The sequence below is a fragment of the Rhipicephalus sanguineus genome, chromosome 2, assembly GCF_013339695.2.
Source record: "Rhipicephalus sanguineus isolate Rsan-2018 chromosome 2, BIME_Rsan_1.4, whole genome shotgun sequence".
NCBI classification, from domain to species: Eukaryota; Metazoa; Arthropoda; class Arachnida; order Ixodida; family Ixodidae; genus Rhipicephalus; species Rhipicephalus sanguineus.
In genome coordinates this window covers 34,393,136-34,411,295 of record NC_051177.1, presented here as the reverse complement: position 1 = coordinate 34,411,295, position 18,160 = coordinate 34,393,136, and the positions used below count along the sequence as shown (strand labels likewise).

Genomic DNA, 18,160 nt, shown 5'->3' with positions numbered 1-18,160 from the left:
CACGTTCACTCTCTTTCGTCCTAGTTCACTCTGCCGGTTAGACGACGCCGACGCCGCTCAACGCAGGAACGGGCGCCTAAGAGCTGCGCTTTAAAACTTGATTATTATGGGCGAACGTGTGCCCAGAAAACTAGATGCAGAATGCAAAAGCCCGCTAGAGCGTTCCCCACACAAAGTGCCCCTCCACGAACGCACGTATTCTTCTTCCAAGCCTCGCAGGTCAACACACTTTCTCGTGCCCGTGCGCGAGAGGCATGCGTTGCGCTGTCTCTAAAAGCGCGAGCAGGCGCGAGGCATTGCAGACGCTAACCCAGCTGCTCGCTGCGCTTCGCGTTCGCTCTCTTTCGTCCTCGTTCGCTCTATTGGTCACGCCGACGACCCCTTTCGCACCCCCCCCCCCCCCCTGCCGACGCGTCCGCCGTTATCTCCAAAAACCTGCATCGCAATGACACTGCTCTTTAACCCTTTCGGCCCTGGCGGTGTCAATTGACACCATCACACAACAATTGCCCTAACACCTCGGAAATGAAACCAAAACTGCCGATTCTTGGGGGGAATACTTCTTCAATCATCCACACTGCAATTGACACCAAAATGGTGACACGCTTGCGGAGCTGGAAGCCGCAAAGAAGAAGCTTGACCGAAGTCATGGGTGACGCCGAGGCGGGTCAGCTGAGGCGGCTAAGCGCAATTTTCGGATCGACGTACCGAAGCTATTTCAATGAGTATCACATTGAAAAATGAGACAGGCAGTCGTTCGATTTAGTGCGGCGACGTATGCTGGGGGAACCGTTGTAATGAAGGGACCACGTAAACCAACAGTACAATAAAAAGTTTTATGTTTAATATATACACGGTTTTTCTCATGTGTTTACTTGATCATATACTGGGCGAATTACTCGGAGTATTCATGGTTTACCGATGATTTCCTCCGGAGCTTCGCCCCACTCATCATCATTCACCCTGTGGATATGCTGTGGATTTGACCATAGAGTTTCCTACAATACTTACTAGAGGGAACTCTGGCGCTAGTGTCTATGGGAGTTGCAACGCATGACGCTTCAGCCAGCATGGGAATGATGGGTAGTACACAAATTTGTCTAAACTTCGTACTTTCGGCTCCGTTTAGCTCCGCGTTGGCTGCATCCGCTTTGTCGCAAAACGAATTTCAGCAAAAGTCAGCAGTTTCACTTCGCCACTTTAACTTCTTTAGGTTCAGCGATTCAAATCTGGTCACGAAGTTCACAACGATCCATTCTTTTATCCAAAAGAAAAACCAAAACATAGCAATAAACAAAGCCACAAGTACGTTTGAAGCCGCAAGCACGAAGACTAGGCAAATTTGTGTACTACCCATCATTCCCATGGTAGCTGAACGATCGCAGCGCCAGAGTCCCCTCTAGTTAATTTTAGGAAACTCTATGGATTTGACCGAGCTCTACGCAGCTCGGACCTTGAAGCACAGCTCTGGGCTGTCCATCGGGCCCGCGACGCGGCGGAGGGGCAAGGCCTCTCTGTCCCGACATGGGAGCGGCCCGCTGCACGCTAATCGCGCGCACCAAATGACTAATCCATCCATCTATTGTGAAGCATGTGGTCTATCTCACTCGACCAGAGGGTGGGGGGCTGTGATGGAACACCGCATCCCCCCCCCCCCCCCCTGGTGGGAAACCCTGCATGCGCACGCCTGTGCTTGGGTCCAAAAGACATGCATCATTTTAAGCACATCGTACTAACTCTTACCGGTTTCTATACTTGAGCAAAATTTCGCAGCAATATCGTATTTAACTGCATTGTTACTTTCTCGATTCGTCAAGACAAAAGTTCCGAATTCGTCTTTGTCCGCATACTCTTCATGATGCCCACATGGAAGAGCGATTACTGCCCTAGGTGGTTGGTTGGTTGAAAAATGTTTGAGGTCCTGCAAGGCGCAAAGTGTAGCATTCTTTTTTCCGGAGGGGTCACGCCATCGATCGTGAAGTGGGGCACTTGGCAGGCGGGCGTTGTCGAGTTTCGTTTTTTGCTCGCTATCAAAGGCACGTGCCCGGGCATGCTGCCACATGACTATGCCCCAAAGAATCAGAGCTATGCGAAAAGCAATGTCAAAATCCACGCTTTGCCGCGCAGCAAACAAGGGAAACAATTGTGTGCTTTCAAACAACACTTGCATCGATATTTGCCAACGCAAAGCCATCATTTTTTTTTTTTTCAATTGACGAACCAGCAAGTGCAGAAAGTTGTATTGAACAATGCTCAGCGTAAAAGGCGAGATTGTTGCGACAGTTGAGCAACAACACAGCAGCATCATGCGCAGATAACGTTTTTATGATGTGCGCGGTAAAATTAAATAACAAATGCACGTTACCCACGTCGTTGACAGCGTTGACAGCATGATACAATGAATCTTCCAGCCATCAGGGCCATGCACTTTGGTACCGCAACTGAACACGTACCAGCAGAACGCCATGCCATGTTTGTAGCTTTCGCACTCATGGCTGATGCTCTGAAACTTTTTTTCCAATCTTTATCTCAGTGTGAAGAAGAAGATGCGCCTCCATCCAGCAGCATCGCCAACGCTCGGCTCGCTCGGCTCGTGTTTCGGATCGCCGCTGTGCCTCTGAACGCTTCTTCTCGCTCGCTTACCGCTGACGACCATTACGTCTTTCAACGGCCAATAAACCTCTTCACATTAGCAATATTTAAAAGCATAACATCTGATAATTGTTTTGTTTTCTGGCGCTCTCCCCCAATAGTCAGAAACAGGCCAGAAACCAGAATTGCAGAAATCCAGAAAAAGCTGACACCAGCCGATCCAATCCAATAATGTAAGACGAGTTAAAACATGTTTTAGTTGTTGCTAAGCGAAACGGGCGGCGTGATCTGACTGATGCCAAGAATACGCGTACACGTGCTTAACTGTTTTGACATTTGAATATGTGCGCGAGGAACAAATGCTAGGCAGTCTTTTACCACAGCGTGAACCTCCAATGGTTGCTCTAACCTAACTGAACTGTCTCATCTCGGCAAAGGTGCTGGTGTGAAAACGAACGTGTCGCCGTCGGAAACATACACAATGGCCACAAGGCGATCGTCTAGGCTACTTAACAAGAACGTTACCCCAGCTTCGGCGCAGAAATCGGGCAATGAAGATATGGATGTTGACAGCGATGAAAAGTACGTATCGGATTGTTCTTCATCAGAGGACGAATACAGGCCCCCGAAAAAGCAAGACTCGTCGGATGAGTTTGAGGATGACATTCCGGTGAAGAAAAGTAAGCGCATAGACCTTGAACCTACGCATGTTTCGGAAAGCTCTGCCGATGAACCTTTTGAGCTCGCGAGTTTAGGAGTTGACTTGTCTGAAGGTGGTACATCAAGCGATGACGATAGCGACTCACGTGTTGACGCCAAAAAGAGAACCGAAAAGGTGCCTAAGAAGCAATATATACAGGCGGTCAAGATTCCGAAACTGTCACAAATAAAAAGAGCGAATAACTCGACTCTGAACCCGCTTAATTCCGTTAAGAATCCATCCGAAAGAAGGCTTCAGCTCGAAAGTTTACCCGGTTTCAATAAGTCTCTCCTGTACCAGTCGAAAAAGCACAACCCAGCTGACTCTACCAATCAAGGAGCTGCACTGCTGTCAATTCAGATGGACGAGGTTGCGTTGAAAGAACGTGCGGGCGACGGCAACTCTTCTGAATCGTTGAAAGACGTCATCAGTGCTATGCTACTTGAAAACGAACCACAAGCCTCTTGCTCTTACACTGTAAATGACGCGCCAAAGTCCAAACAGCTAAAATCTAAAAGAACTGCCAAAAATTCATCAATATCGCCTGCAAAACAGCCTGCTTCTAGCCAGGATGCACGGTCTCCAGTCAAAACTAGAAGCAGGCAGTTTCAAGCTGCGAAGACAGCTAAGTCTTCAGTGTCATGTGGTAAAAGCAGTAAGAAAGCTGGCAAAACTAGCCACATGATGGAAACCCAAGCAAAAGCCACAGCAAAAGTAACGTTGCCAGAGGTAGAGAAACAACACATGAAAAATAAGAAAACCATGCCACAAAGAACAAAGGTTGAGAAAAATGAGAGCTCGAGTGAATCTGATTGGGAGGAAGTTCCAGAAGGAGCAGATCTTGATAGCTATGCACCAGTTGTTCCTGAAAATGGAATCACAATCACACTAAAGGAGCCCGTGATGACTGGAAAGCGCAAGAAAGCCAAGTTTGATCCAGTAGCAGAGATGAGGCGCCGGATTAACAGGGTGCGCAAGGAAGTCCATGTTTTGAAACACAAGGTGCATCTTCTCTGTCTCCTGGCGCACGGTCTGAAGCTGAACAGCCTTATGCTGGACCAGACTCTGCACGGTGTTGTGCTTTCTTTGCTTCCTTCCGAATTCATGGCTTACGCTGGGAAAACAGTCACGCTTCTGGATGTCGAGCGCATGTCTAGGCTGTTCACCAAAATATTTGTGTGCAAGTTAGGCCCGCACACCAGTTGTCGTGCCCTGCACGACGACCTTACAGTGGCATTAACAACCAAGGTGGTTCAAAATGCGAGAGATTATGCATTTCTATTTCTGGTCATTGTAAGGTGCCTGCAGATTGAAGCTCGTTTCTGCATGTCCCTGTATCCCGTGCCTCTCGACGCTGTGCAGCTGTTGAAGACTGACGTAAAACCCGGAAGAAAAGCTCCGGAAGGAAACCCGGAGATCAAAGCTCCTAGCAAAAAAAAGGCTCAAAGGGTGCCCAGTGAATCTGATGAGGTGGACAGTGACTTCGAAGTTGCGAAGCCGAAGAAGGCACCAGGCAAGAAAAAGGTTCACAATGATTCGTCAGCCAAGAAGTCTGGGAAGAAAGGAAAGACTGCAGAAGAAAATGCACATAGACTTGCACAAGACATAAACGACAGTATTGAACACTGGGTTGAAGTGTTTACTCCAAAGGATTCAAAATGGATTGCAGTTGATGTAGTTCATGGATCAGTTGGCAGCATAACGGAGAGCAACATTCGAGAACCGTTGTACTACATTGTCAGCTTTGATAACAGCAACAAGGTGAAAGACATTACGAGGAAATACGCCTCAGGTTGGTTAACATCGGTGAAAAAGAAGAGGATCGATCCAAAATGGTGGGAAGAGTCTTTAAAGCCTTTCAGTCCCACCGACTGTGAGCGAGAGCGTGTGGAAAATACCCAAATACAGTCCAAGCTTCAACGGCAGCCAATGCCTGCAAGCATTGCTGAGTAAGTTCGCCCTTGGTTTTGTGCTGTTTAAAAATACTGTCAAATACCTTAAAGCTCCACTCAGCTGAGAATATCGTTCGTGCAAAACTTGCCTCAATGCAAAGCCACAGGAACACAGCAGAGCTATAAGCCATAGCTCTGCTAATGTTTTAAATCTAAATACTTTAAGTGAAATCTAAAATTTTCACTTATACCTGAATGAAACCTAGGTACTTGTCTAATAGAAATACTTCATTTTTTTTAGTATTGTAGGAGTCTGATCAAATAAAACTGACAATCTATAAGAGCCATGCAGATGCCTTCCTTGGGTCACCTGGGAACACCTCATATATAAAATCTCAGTGAAAAATTTCCATATTGATTTATCACAGATGCTGCTTTCAGTTTCATCTCGTATAAATCAATAGAATTTGCTCTTGAGAAGTGCTTGTTACAGGCGTAGTTGTAATCCTCACCTTTTCATTAACTAAATGTATGCAGCTGCATTCTTATAGTATCAACATCGTTGTTACATTGAGGCAGTGATGGTGTCGCTGCCTGACATAGAATTATCACTAAAAGTGATTAGTTATTCATGTGGCCCCAGAACTTAAACAGGTTTACTTCCACACCATTTATGAGCTGCAATGTGGGCTTCAGTTGTTGCTCAGAGGGCCAATATATGTAAGCAGTAGTCAAGTTATAGACTATAGACTTTTTGTGGACACCTTGCCATTGTTGCTGAGAAGCTCTCGTTCTTTGCCTTGTGTTTCCATGTCAGGCAGTAATGTACTGAATGATTTGTCATCAATTTGTTCATGTATACTTCTGTAGAGAGATGTTAGGAAGCATAACGTGTTCTTCGTGTCCCATGCAGGTTCAAGAACCATCCTCTGTATGCCTTAAAGCGTCACCTGCTGAAGTTCGAAGCCATCTATCCGCCAGATGCCCCAACTCTTGGATTTGTGCGAGGAGAGCCTGTTTATGCAAGGGAGTGCATTCACACACTGCGCTCAAGGGAAACGTGGCTTCGAGAAGCACGCATGGTGCGCATCAAGGAGCAGCCATACAAAATTGTCAAGGCCAGGCCAAAGTACGACAAGGTATGGAGATCTGTCTGTTTAAAACTGTAAGCTGGATATCTGGATATAAAATAAAGCACGACTAACATATATACTTGAAGGGAGACTAAAGAGAAAAACGATTTTTCTGGTGTTAGTAAATTACTTTTTCATGGTACCAAAAACACCATGCTTGCTGCGAGAAGATGCTTGGTAAGTGAGAATATGTGCAAAAAAAAATGCGGGTGGTGACACCAACTTGCAGTTCCCGCACCTGTCGTCGTGACGTCATAGATTTTGGTGCCATCTACCATGGCCTGTGTAGTTTCTAATCGGTAAAAGTGAACTGCATTGTCTTCTGAGAGAATAGAGACTTAACATACTGAGTTTCAGGTAATTTCATTGAGCCAATATGGCCAAAATATATAAAAACTTTGGAATACATGACGTCGTCATCGGAGATTTCGGCGGCAAATATAAAAATGAGATTTTCAACATTGATTTTCATATTAACTAATAAACCTATGTTCGTTAAATTAATAACACTAGAGTTTTCAGAGTATAATTTATCAGTCTAAACTAATTTATTGCTTCACTTTAGTGTCCCTTTAAGGCACAGCAGTACCTTTGACTGTCAACAAAAGGTTAATTTGTGCCACTTGATGCACACCAAACAGTAAACACAAGATGCAGTTTTTCTTGTCCCTGAGGCAAGGCAACATTGTCCAAAAACCAATGTTGCCTCTTTGCAGCACAGGTTTGTCAGCTTATGGAAGGTGCATATGCTCCCATATTGCCACAGAGTGCAGTAATGACAAAACAGGAACAGTGCTGCAGCATGCTTTAGTAGTGTATCCATTTAAAGTGTGCTAACGTTTTGTGAATGCAGCTTTCTGGGCAGATACTTAAGGAGCAGCCCCTGGAGCTGTTTGGCCATTGGCAGACTGAGCCATACATGCCACCTATTGCCTTCAATGGCAAGGTGCCCCGCAACGAGTGGGGCAATGTGGAACTCTTCAAAAGCTGCATGCTCCCTGTTGGCACTGTGCACCTCAGAGGTCAGTGCTGTGTCAATTCCTTGTGCTGACCGTGCATGGCATGAGAGGTGCTCGCAGTTAAGTAACAAAATAACTTGGATTTCAGAAAGATGCGAGTAAACATGCGTCTTCTATCATGGGATTGAAGGCAGATATTGATGTAATGAACATGGGTATCGCAAGTGTTCTGTTGCTACAAGGAACATAAGATGGCAAGGCTCAAAGCAGTCTCACAGTTAAATACATACGTGTTCACTCCCAGCTTAAGATCTATGTTTTAACAGCAAAAACATCAAAGGTCCAGCAAGTCCAATCTGAAACAGCCCAATTTAGATGCACACATGCATTCTGGTCAGTGGCTTGCAGCCTGCTATATCATCATATTTGCTCGTGTATTCGACTTTTCGCGTACAGAATTAAGCGGGATATCTCTTTGAAAAAAGGGGAAATAATAGAAAACTGAGATTCGTATTCATAGCTGTTATGCCTGTAGTTAAATTATATAGTTAGAAAAGATTAAGCCAACGTCATTATTCTGAACAAGTTCAAGAGAAGTAATAAAATTTTCTTGACACGAGTTCCACACTGCTGACACATGATCCAACTTGGGTCTTATCAGAGTGTTGTTATAAAGTGAGAAATTTAAACTTGAAGGAGCAGAATAAAAATTGCGATGCAAGTAGCCAAGAATGTTGTGCGTGCTATTAATGAACTATAATCAGCCTACGAGTTGCACTGACAATGCAGTTGGCAAAGAAGGATTCCAAGCATGCATATAAAAAAGGCTATTAGCCCCGAGAAGTTGGGGTGGCGCCACCTGGCGGGAGGCGTGGATGACGTCACGGCAAGGACTCTTCGACGCCCGCCGTGACGCGCCGGCATATCACGCGCTTGCTTCATGCGCTGTTCCGCTGTTTACGTTCGCTTTTTGCCTGTCTCAAGCGTCAGATGAATGATGAAAACAGCATCGATAATGTTCCTAGTAAAACGACAAAAAGTCATATGCATTTTTTCTTCACAGTCCCCAACGGTGCCCGGGTGATCAGGTTTGTTGTTGTGTCGCGCTGCTAACTTCGGGGATGGGTTTGATTCGCGACCACAGCAGCTGCATTCCGACGGGTGTGAAAAGCAACATTCCTCTGCTTAGATACAGGAGCACGTTAAAGAATTCGAGGCGGTCAAAATAATCTGCAGCGTGTCTCATAGTCATGTCGTGGTCTTGACACGCAACACACCTTATTCACATTATTAGGTTGCGTTGTTCACGGGCGATTCCTTTAAAAAATATGATGGCTTCGCCTCCACAAGTGTTATTTGCATCGGATGCAACCGCAATCGGCGGACAGCGTTCTTGCCGGTGTGCTAAGCCTCGCTCACGATTACGAAAGCGCATGCAGTATTGAGCTTCGCAAAATATCTCGAAAGCGCTCGCCCGAGAATACTCCCGCAGTTGTTGTGTTTGTTTTTCTTGTGTACTCGCTCACTCATCATGTTGTTTAGTTTCACGTTTTTCTCGCAATAATTTCAGGGCTTCATTTCACAACATAAAAAAGTTGAGGTTAATTGCGGAAACTCCTTATTGCTGTCCGATTGTGTCTTCATGCAGCATCGTAGCAACGGCGCTGTTACACTAGTATAAGTACTAGTTTAAATGGCCAGATCATAAAATAATTTATTTTTTTGCGTTTGATATACCCCTGAGCATCATGAACCTTTTTGTGGACATGACGTGTGAGATTGACTCATTAAGGCGAAGGACATTGAATTAATACTTGCACCACGTCACTGAGAGTGCTATCAAAACAGTTCAAAATGCTCATTTCTACTTTCAGGTGTTTGTTTTGCAGACGATTGTTATCAACAGTGCTCCCACGAGATTTTAATATTACCGCTTGTGACCTGGCGGTTGATCAGACTAGCCGTTCATGCAAATCAGGGTATATGGCCACATAATCCCAGACGAGGGTTGAGAAGAAATGTTTACATAATCCAAGTATACTAACACCTCAGAATTTCTGAAACCACTATGTGCTTGGCAGTATTATTTTGTTTAATTTCCCCGGATGTATTAAGTGATTCTTTACGATAGACAGATTCATCTAAAGTCTTCTGTAGCAGAAAGCGCAATTCTGTCAAATCACCTAGATAATCTGCAAAGGCATACATAACTTGTACGATAAGCCGCAATGTAGTTAGTGAATTGAAAACGTCCTAATTTAATTTGTAATCTTCGGGACGCGTGTTCTAACCGTGGAGTCTACGCCACGTTGTAATGAAGTTGGAACCATTAGCGTAAATTTTTTAGCACCGATGTCTGGGAGTACGCGGTGAAAACAACGAATGCCTTGCTATCGTGCATCACCAATTTCACGGTGAAGCTTCCGTTCGGGCGGGAATTCGCCTGTTATAAGCTATATTATCCAAACTTTCTACAGCTTACTAAACTTTCGCTAGTAGTGTAAACTTCTACCTTCTCCCTTGGGTGATTTGCATCGAAAGAATGAACAGTAATCACCACCGTGTCGCGAAAGAGCGGGTACCCGGCGGGCGCAGAAAAAGGCGATCCTCGGCCGCGGAGCAAGCGAGTCCTTGCCGTGATGTCACATCGCCGCGACTGCCACGCCGCCAGTGTTCGTTCTCGGGGCTAATAGTATTCTCACTTAGTTTTTGTTTCCAGCCAGTAGCACAGAACAACGTTGGGCACATATGTTGATGCAGGCTGCAGATCTGGATTTCAGGTTACGTGCCCAGGCTATAGAAATGTCCACATTCTTCATAGGTCTTGTATCCCACGAACTTCTTATGCCTGCTGTGCACACAGGTAGCTGCCACTTACTGGATACTTACGCCACTTCTCATGCAGCTCCTGGGCTGGCTCGTGTAGCTTCTAAGCTGAACATCGATTGTGTTCCTGCTGTCGTTGGCTTCGAAGGTCACTGCCGTGGCGTCCACCCAGTGTAAGTACAATGTGTAGGGTGTCAGCAGTATGTTTGAAACTGTTTTGTAGCGCTGCTACCTGAACAGTGCGGCTCTTGGCAAACTCATTCTTAGTGGAGCAGGCAAGGTGGAGGCATGAAATAACAAACATACACCAAGTGCTTAACATTGTGTCTTCATTCTTCACATCCATGTTGGTCACCAAGTTCTGACCTGCTGAAAAATGAATAGCAATAAACTGTCTATCTATCCACTCTCTCCTTTGGCTTCTTTCACTCAACCATTGAGTGACAGGACCAAACTATAAGCCGAACGACTGCCATCTTTCTAGGTTTGACGGATGGGTTGTGTGCGAAGAGTTTAAAGATACACTGATGGCTGCTTGGGAAGAGGAACAAGCAAACATCAGCAACCGTGAAGAAGAGGTATGTGTTGGGTACTTCCTTAACTCTACAAATTTGTGTGTTTCGTGGTGCAGTCAAAGTCTTCATATAACAGTGAACACAAGAAGGCATGCTGCGTGGCATAGGCAGAGCACAGGGGCGTAGCCAGAAATTTTTCGGGGGGGGGGGGTTCAACCATACTTTATGTATGTTCGTGTGTGCGTATGTATGTGTGTGTGTATGTATACGCAAGCAAAATTGAAAAATTTCGGGGGGGGGGGGGGGGGGTTGAACCCCCCCCCCTGGCTACGCCCCTGGCAGAGCAGTCCGGAAAATAGCTAGTGCAGTTTTGTAGTTAATGGGTTTAGTGGACGTGCTTCCTGATTGTTTTCGCATGTTATGCACTATAATTTACAAGCTTGTGCCTGTGAGACTGCATTGTCTGTCATTTTCAGAAGCTGTGGGGTGGTGATGGTAGTGAGCAATAACGCTACTCGGCACCTGAAAAACTGTTGTAGCTCCCACCACGTACTTTCCCGTGCCTTATGGGAAACAATATAGTAGCCCAGGTTCTTTTTTTTCTGTTTTGAGTTTACTTTTCATGTTGAACAAACCGTTCGTCAATGGTTTGAGTATTTTATGTTCCTTAGGGCTGAGTTGCAAAAAAAAAACAGAAAGGTAATTAAGGGATTAAGGTAATTAAGTATTGTGCATGTTACGTGTTGCTTTTCATTCCAGAAACGTCTGAAAAGAATATATGGAAATTGGAAGAAGCTGATTAAAGGAGTTCTCATCAAGGAGAAGTTACGGATGAAGTACATGAATGATGACTGAAGGAGCATCAAGAATTTCTCATTGTTACTTGACTGCCATATGTACCACATTTATTTCTGCTTCTTCACTTTGCATTATTCTCTCATTAATCACTGCTACTACACACTTGTAAATTATGTACATATCTAACTGCACAATAAATACATGTCTAGAGTTCTACATAAGTGAGTAGTTTGAAAGTATACAATAAAGTTGTTGTTACTATGAAGCGGTTCTTACTTTAGCAGTGACAATGAAATTTCAAGGGTTTCTTAATACTGTAAAAGCACTATATAAAGCTGAAACATGGCTTCATGAGGAAGGGGGGGGGGGGGGGCAATGCAATGCATCAATGTTGGCTAGAAAGAATTCGCAATCTGCAGAAAATGCTGCTGGGCATGTGAGCCAAATTTTCCATTGGGAAAGATGGTGAGAGTAACCTTCCATTTTCTAAATACCTGCCATTGTTAAATTGTTCCAAAAAGAGTTCTTCAGAAGTAGGATACTATTCATTGAAAGGCATTGCACTCGCTCCTGTTTTCAGATTCCCACTGTTGCAGATGTGCAATTGACTGCTGCATTCCGTATGAAATTGCACAATAAAACAACAAATGCGTCCCAAATGTCTTCACAACAAATGTCCTCTCCCTAGGAAGTAAATTTTTTTTTTTGTAAAAATAGCTTTCTAGAAGCATTTGCCATACATTGAGAGCTTCACTGAAGTTTCCAGTGCACACACACTTAAAATATTTCCCGACTGGGTATAGTGGTAGAGGTAATCACATTTTTATTGAATTTGATATTTCACACTACTAGAAGTCGCAGTTGTGTGCTTGAAGCATGTTATTTTAATAGATCAATCCGATAAGTTCAATTTCTCTTCTGCAAGTGGTGGCAGTAGTGATTTGAAAAAAGGCAACACACTTATTTCTGCAAACCACGAGGGAGCCCGGCATAGCATCATTGCGGAGAAGGGAGGCCACCTTCTCAGGAATTGAATACCCATGACATAGAATGCTGGGCCGAGGTGCCTGTCTACCCATTACAAAAAAGTCAGTTTCGCCGCAAGGGCGAAGCAGTGAATGCGATAGCAACAAATTGTAGTGTTACACGAAGTGACGCTGGCAGCCAACTGTTTTGTGTACGATCTCGCGTAACTACAAAACGCTGGTGTAAGAGAAAACGGCCGCTCCAGGGAGAGATGCTCTCTGCATAGTCGCTTCGCGTTGAGAGCGCAGCACGTAGAAGGGTATACGAGCCGCCCGCTGTGTTGGCTTTCGAGATAACGCGCGCGCCAGTGATCGCGACCGCGCCCTTAGATTCAAAGTTCAAAGTGGCTGCTCCCTCCATCTCGTGTCTTTTCATGGTCGTTAAAGACGGGCGGGGCGTTTCCTGTCTGCTTCGACGGCAGGTCTCTCGAGCGGGGTGATGTTATCGCATGCACCCTCCGAGCGACGGAAATGGGCCGGCTCGTTTGATCTCTGATTCGTCGCCCCCGCTCGCGCGTTTTTACAAGCCTAGACTGTCCATATAAATGCTATATCCGGCATTGGAGGTGGAGGCTCTAGCCACTAGACCACCGCTGCATTTTTTTTCTAGCGTGGAGTCGATTATGATGGTGTTCCAAAAAAAAAAAAAAAAAAACCTCACCCACAGCTGGTGTGCACCAAAGAAATAATAAATAAAGCTAAGTAAGTTTTCTTTCCGGGGCTGGGCTTCGAGTCCGGTTCCCCCACCACATTCCAAAAGCGAGTGCCTTGATCACCAGCCCAATGCATGTGAACTGACCTGAAACCTACGAACGCATTCTACCGACGATGCAAAAAAAAAAACCATCGGGAAGCAGTACACTTGCTATAAGCGCTTCATTGAAATATTTCGTGTTGGTGGTCTCAAAGCGATGTGCTGGACAAAGTGCAAGGTCGGTATCGGAAATTGCACATTTCAGCAAAATTCCGACTGCAAGAAAACTCAATTCCTAACCCACGTTTCCATGATAGCGTGACCGTCCTTTCGTTGGGCCGTTCTAGAGGCTGATGAACGCTGGAAAGAGCACGAAACACGCCAACAGTGTTGCGGGGACGGCCGCTAGCTATAATAAATCTGAACGCTTACGTTGGGAGGGAGCACTGCGCAATGCGAAAGAAAGAAAGGAGGAAAGAAAAGCAGGTCAGGCACGCCAACGCCAAGTTTCGCTTGGCCCCATTTTGGCGGTAAAAGAAGGGCTCCCCTTTTTTTCTTTTTCTTTTTTTTGTGATGACTGAGGCTTATGAAAGAAACATTCATGGAAAGAGCGAGTGCCTTGATATGGTAGAAGCTTCATATACTCATTCACTTAGTTCTTTTTAGTGGCTGTTTATGTAGCGCTCTACATTTCCCAACCTCTATGCCCTCAACACTTTCTATTCTGAGAGATATACACGTCTCTCTGGGTCACTGTGCCCGAGAGCCGAGACGTGATGTTTCACATTATCATAGCATGCACAGCACAATCCAATCCCACCCCTTCCATCAGGGCAGGACAGCATTCTCTGCGACATTTTCCGTATTGAACAGATGCAAAAATTGAAGATGGGCACACAAGCAGTTATGGTCGTCAGTCTAGCTTACTGATCACCATTTACAGTTACACTTTACTGGAGTGCACTGGTTTGGTAGGCAAGTCTAATAACATTTGTAGAATTCTGGGCTACCACATAGGTGAACTATAGCAAGAATGCTGGTAGTGGCTAATCATGTTCCATTAAATGGCTCCCATAAAGCTCTTGTGGCAACACGATAGTTTATATGCAGTTCTATTGTGCTTTTGCTTTGACAAGGACACTCGAACAGCATGAAAATTATTCATATGCAACGTAATTCAACAAAGCATTTCAAGAGATCATAGGAAGCTTTGCTACACAGCCCTTGGACTTGGTAATCCATAGTCATGGGTGGAGCGGAAATCTGATCTTTCAACTTATTTTGCAAGCAGCACATAGAAGCTGTTATATCTCTGCTGAAATAATGATGAGCCTTGAAAACTTTGACTATATGTAGAAGTTGCACCTATAGCATTACTAGTTTGGAAAAGCTTTACTTAAGTTCTTGTGTAGTGCCTCAACTGCAATAAAACATGAAAGTTGAAATGCATGGTTTATTTCTAGTTTGCATTTAAAGCAATGATGAATGCAAGAGTAAAGAAGCAAGTTCCATGCCACTCACTGTCCAGCTACTTGAATTTTACCTGTAGTGCTAATATTGTAAGCTACCAGGTCTGGAAAACACGCTGAATAAAATGGTTTCAAGAGTACAGGACTTCCAAGCTTAGGTACACAGTACTTTGCAGTGCAAAAAAAAAGTTTTGTACAGGCATATTGAAGAAATATTGGATTTCTTGCTATTCTACAGACTAAGTAATGCTGCTGGGACACCATTTTTTGCAGACATTTTTATTTACAGTGTTCTAAGCCAATCAATAATTTCACTTGCACACACACCAAAAGCATTCACTTTCAACAGTGGAACTGTATTCAAGTCTCAAGTGTTACTTCACAAGTTCAAGTAAAACAAAGCAAAGAGTTTTCACTTAGCTTAGCTTTGACTAAGCTAGCCATTGGAACAAGACCAAGTGCAGCAAAAGAGCTCTGCTTGGTCTGCTCAAAGAGTTTCGACAGCAGACAAAAAAAAACAAAAAACACATCGGACAGAATCCAAACGTCCCTTGGCTATCAGTGGTATTTCAGTGAAGAGCACACTAGTGAACGGCAGTTCTGCCGGCGAATGAAACCCGTCTGAAAACTGCGACAAAGAAATAAAATGGTGCTGGCTGAACAAGTAGCGCAAAATATGTCTACAGCCGAGAGCAAAACAACTCTTTCTCAAGTTTTGCTTTGCACAGAACTGAGGAGTGTAGCGTATGTACAAGCCTTGCAGCCACAACTCTCTGTACTCTACCTACGTTTCGTTCGTAAAAATATCCTTCAGGCACGCATTCGCGGAGAATGAAAACGGCATTATGCTTTCTGTCGCAGCCGGAGTTCAGTGGGCAAATGGCAGAGTCAACTGCGTAACCTTTTGTATGGCTTCCCACAACGCTTCTACAGTGCATGCTTCGTTATTATCAAGGTAAAGTGCAAACGCAGGTTAGGATACCCAGCAAAAGAAAAAAAATGAGAGAAGAAAGAAATTTCTCACTTCAGAGATCGCTGCTGGCAGTAACATTGAACATGACGACGGCGTAGTCTGAAGCCAGATGCTCTTATTTAAAAGGAAAGGAAGAAATAGAGGTTATCCGATGCCCTTTTGCAAGTGGTTTTTTGTTTTATGGGGCCTCTGTATCAAATTCTCTCACTGGTAAGTCCCGTACATCCGCTGTAAAACCACACAGCAGTGGAACAAAACGAAACGTCCACGAATATGTGTAATAAAAAATTGCGGGGCTAAAGGTATGCCCAGCAGCTAATGCTTCTAAATTATAACAGGTCAGTAGGCGCGTAACTGCAAACAAAAAAAAAGAACACTGGTACATTAAAGGGCCACTTCTCTTTGAAGATCTCGTGGAAGCAAAATTGCACAAGACACCGGAACACAAAAAGCCAGTAGTAGAAAACTTATAAAACGGCATAAAAGTAACTAGAGTGCAGTAAAAAAAAATGTATAGATACAAGGCACTTCTTGTGCAAACTGTGAAGAAAAAGACAAAAACAAAAGGAGGTATCTGACGGCTCACTACAGCAACTTCAGTCCTCAACACCGAGTAATGAGACCACACTTTTGGCCCGCTGTAGTTGGGTTGCAAAAGAAAGTAAACCAAAGCAGTAAAAGTATGTTTCTATACATCAAATGACTATGAAAGATCAACATTATTTGGTTGGTTAGCAATGACAGGAGGCCCCCCTTCTTTGAAAGGGATATATATATATAAAAAAATGAACTGTTAAAAAAACATGTTCACATATTACTTCCTTGTTGAAAGTGCTTTCTCGGAGTGGGCAACGCCTAGAACATCAAGCTCGCCAAGGAAATGTCCCCGACGCTTCTAGCGGGCTTGTACTCGCAAGACATTTTCGTGGCTGAATGCATTGAACCAGTCTTAAGAGGATCTCAACACAAAAAAAGAAAGCTGCAAATAGTCTCACCGAAGCAGCAACAACAATTATCGGTGCAGTGTTAGAGCTTCGCAAGACTGTGCATTCGAAGCCAGCCATAAAAAACAACCGCAGCACTGCCAGATTTGAAATAAAAGAAACGTTAACTTAGAAAAATAAACACACGGTCTCTAAATTTGAAATCTACATTCCTCGGTTAAACTCTTTACATGCAATTGCAACATGCCGACAGGCAAATGGGCACTGCAACAGTATGTACAGACAGAGGGGAAAAAATAAACGAAAGGAAGGGTTCTGTGCAACATACCCAAACAATTACTACAGAGAGAAAGGGGAGGTCAGCGAGAGGTCATCGCAGTTAAATAAATGCCACTGATGTGTACAAAGCTTCTAAGTTGGCCAAGTTATCGCACCAGCCGTGGTAACAACACAAGAAAGCCAATACGGAAGGCATTGCTATCTACCAGGGGCAAAAGGACCAACGCGCGACACAAGTTTCGCCAAATGCTTCTCTCTCTCTCCTTCAGTCTACATCTATTATGGAAGAGAACACGTAGCAGCGACCATTCGCCTCTCTGGATTAAGTGCAGCAGACATCCCGACAGTGAAACCACACAACACGCACACATCGCGCCCACTGTGCAACAGTCCTTTCCAGCGACACTGTGCCCACGTGACCAAAAAAAACAACGTAGAGCACACACCAACAGGTGCAACACATCCTTCGTAGAGACGAAGCAAACAAGAGCGCCAGGAGACAGACGCGTCAACAACGTGCGCCATTTTGTCACGCGCGCACACACGCACCAGCCACGTTTGTCCGTGCAGCCCACTGGCTTGCACATGGTGCGCCGACACTGGAAGAATCGGAGAAGAGGACGACGCGCCGTGTGGCAACAGTTGCGGGTGTTGAAAAACAAAAACAACGCAAAAGTCTTTTTCATCCAACTCATTTCGTCTCGACAGAGCACGCGGGGCGAAGAGTGGCGGCTCATGAGCTGCTGCCGATGCACGTGTGCTTCGGCGTCAGCGGTCAGCCACTTCACCTCGGCTCGGCCTGGCTCGCGACACATCTAGGGGACGACGACTTCCACATAGTTGGCGGGGTAGAGGCCAACCCGGCCGTCCTTGCGGCCTTTGCACCAGCCCTGTTCGTCTTCGTCCTCTAGCTTTTCAAACTGGTCCCCTGGGAGACAAAACGAAAAATTATTGAACAATTAGAAAGCGGGCATCAAATTGTTTTTGAACTTCTTGCATCCAGGCATGTTTCGTTTGCAACCAGTATAGAAAACTCTGTTGGCAGTCTAGCCTACTGACTGGCATGCAATTACAGGTTTACAGTCCCGCCTGCAGAAAAAGTACATCACAAGATCTCATCAATAGACATTTGTTGAAAATTGAGTAAATTGAGCAAATTAGGCTATCATTTCAATGACAGCAGTCTATATGTGACATAGACAAACGTGAAACAACACAAGCTTGCTGAGCAAATTTAAGTTGCAACTTATGTACAAAATGTTGGCTTCAAGACACAGCAACCACTTTTTCTTTGTAGTGTTTTCAATTGCAGCTTGTAGGCATAACAATGTCGTGTAGTGACAATGAAGACCCTGTCCATG

The 18,160-nt window shown here is 44.7% G+C and overlaps 2 protein-coding genes across 9 annotated transcripts in view; one reads left to right on the top strand and one right to left on the bottom strand.

The window, feature by feature from the left end:
- Window positions 1-2,833: 2,833 nt before the first annotated feature.
- LOC119382697 (DNA repair protein complementing XP-C cells homolog) lies at window positions 2,834-11,615 on the top strand. Its single transcript, XM_037650522.2, has 6 exons — window positions 2,834-5,241; window positions 6,098-6,323; window positions 7,171-7,339; window positions 10,182-10,275; window positions 10,587-10,680; window positions 11,377-11,615. The coding sequence occupies exons 1-6, from the start codon at window positions 3,074-3,076 to the stop codon at window positions 11,470-11,472; spliced, it is 2,847 nt and encodes a 948-aa protein (XP_037506450.1). The 5' UTR covers window positions 2,834-3,073; the 3' UTR covers window positions 11,473-11,615.
- Window positions 11,616-15,524: 3,909 nt separating this feature from the next.
- The window catches only part of LOC119382696 (protein kinase C and casein kinase substrate in neurons protein 1), a 147,260-nt gene continuing 144,624 nt past the window's right edge, over window positions 15,525-18,160 (bottom strand). For all 8 annotated transcript variants that reach the window (XM_037650508.2, XM_037650517.2, XM_037650519.2 and 5 more), the window contains one exon: window positions 15,525-17,727. In XM_037650508.2, coding sequence (XP_037506436.1) covers window positions 17,615-17,727 — 113 coding nt within the window. In that variant the 3' untranslated portion in view covers window positions 15,525-17,614. The remainder of the gene's footprint in view (window positions 17,728-18,160) is intronic.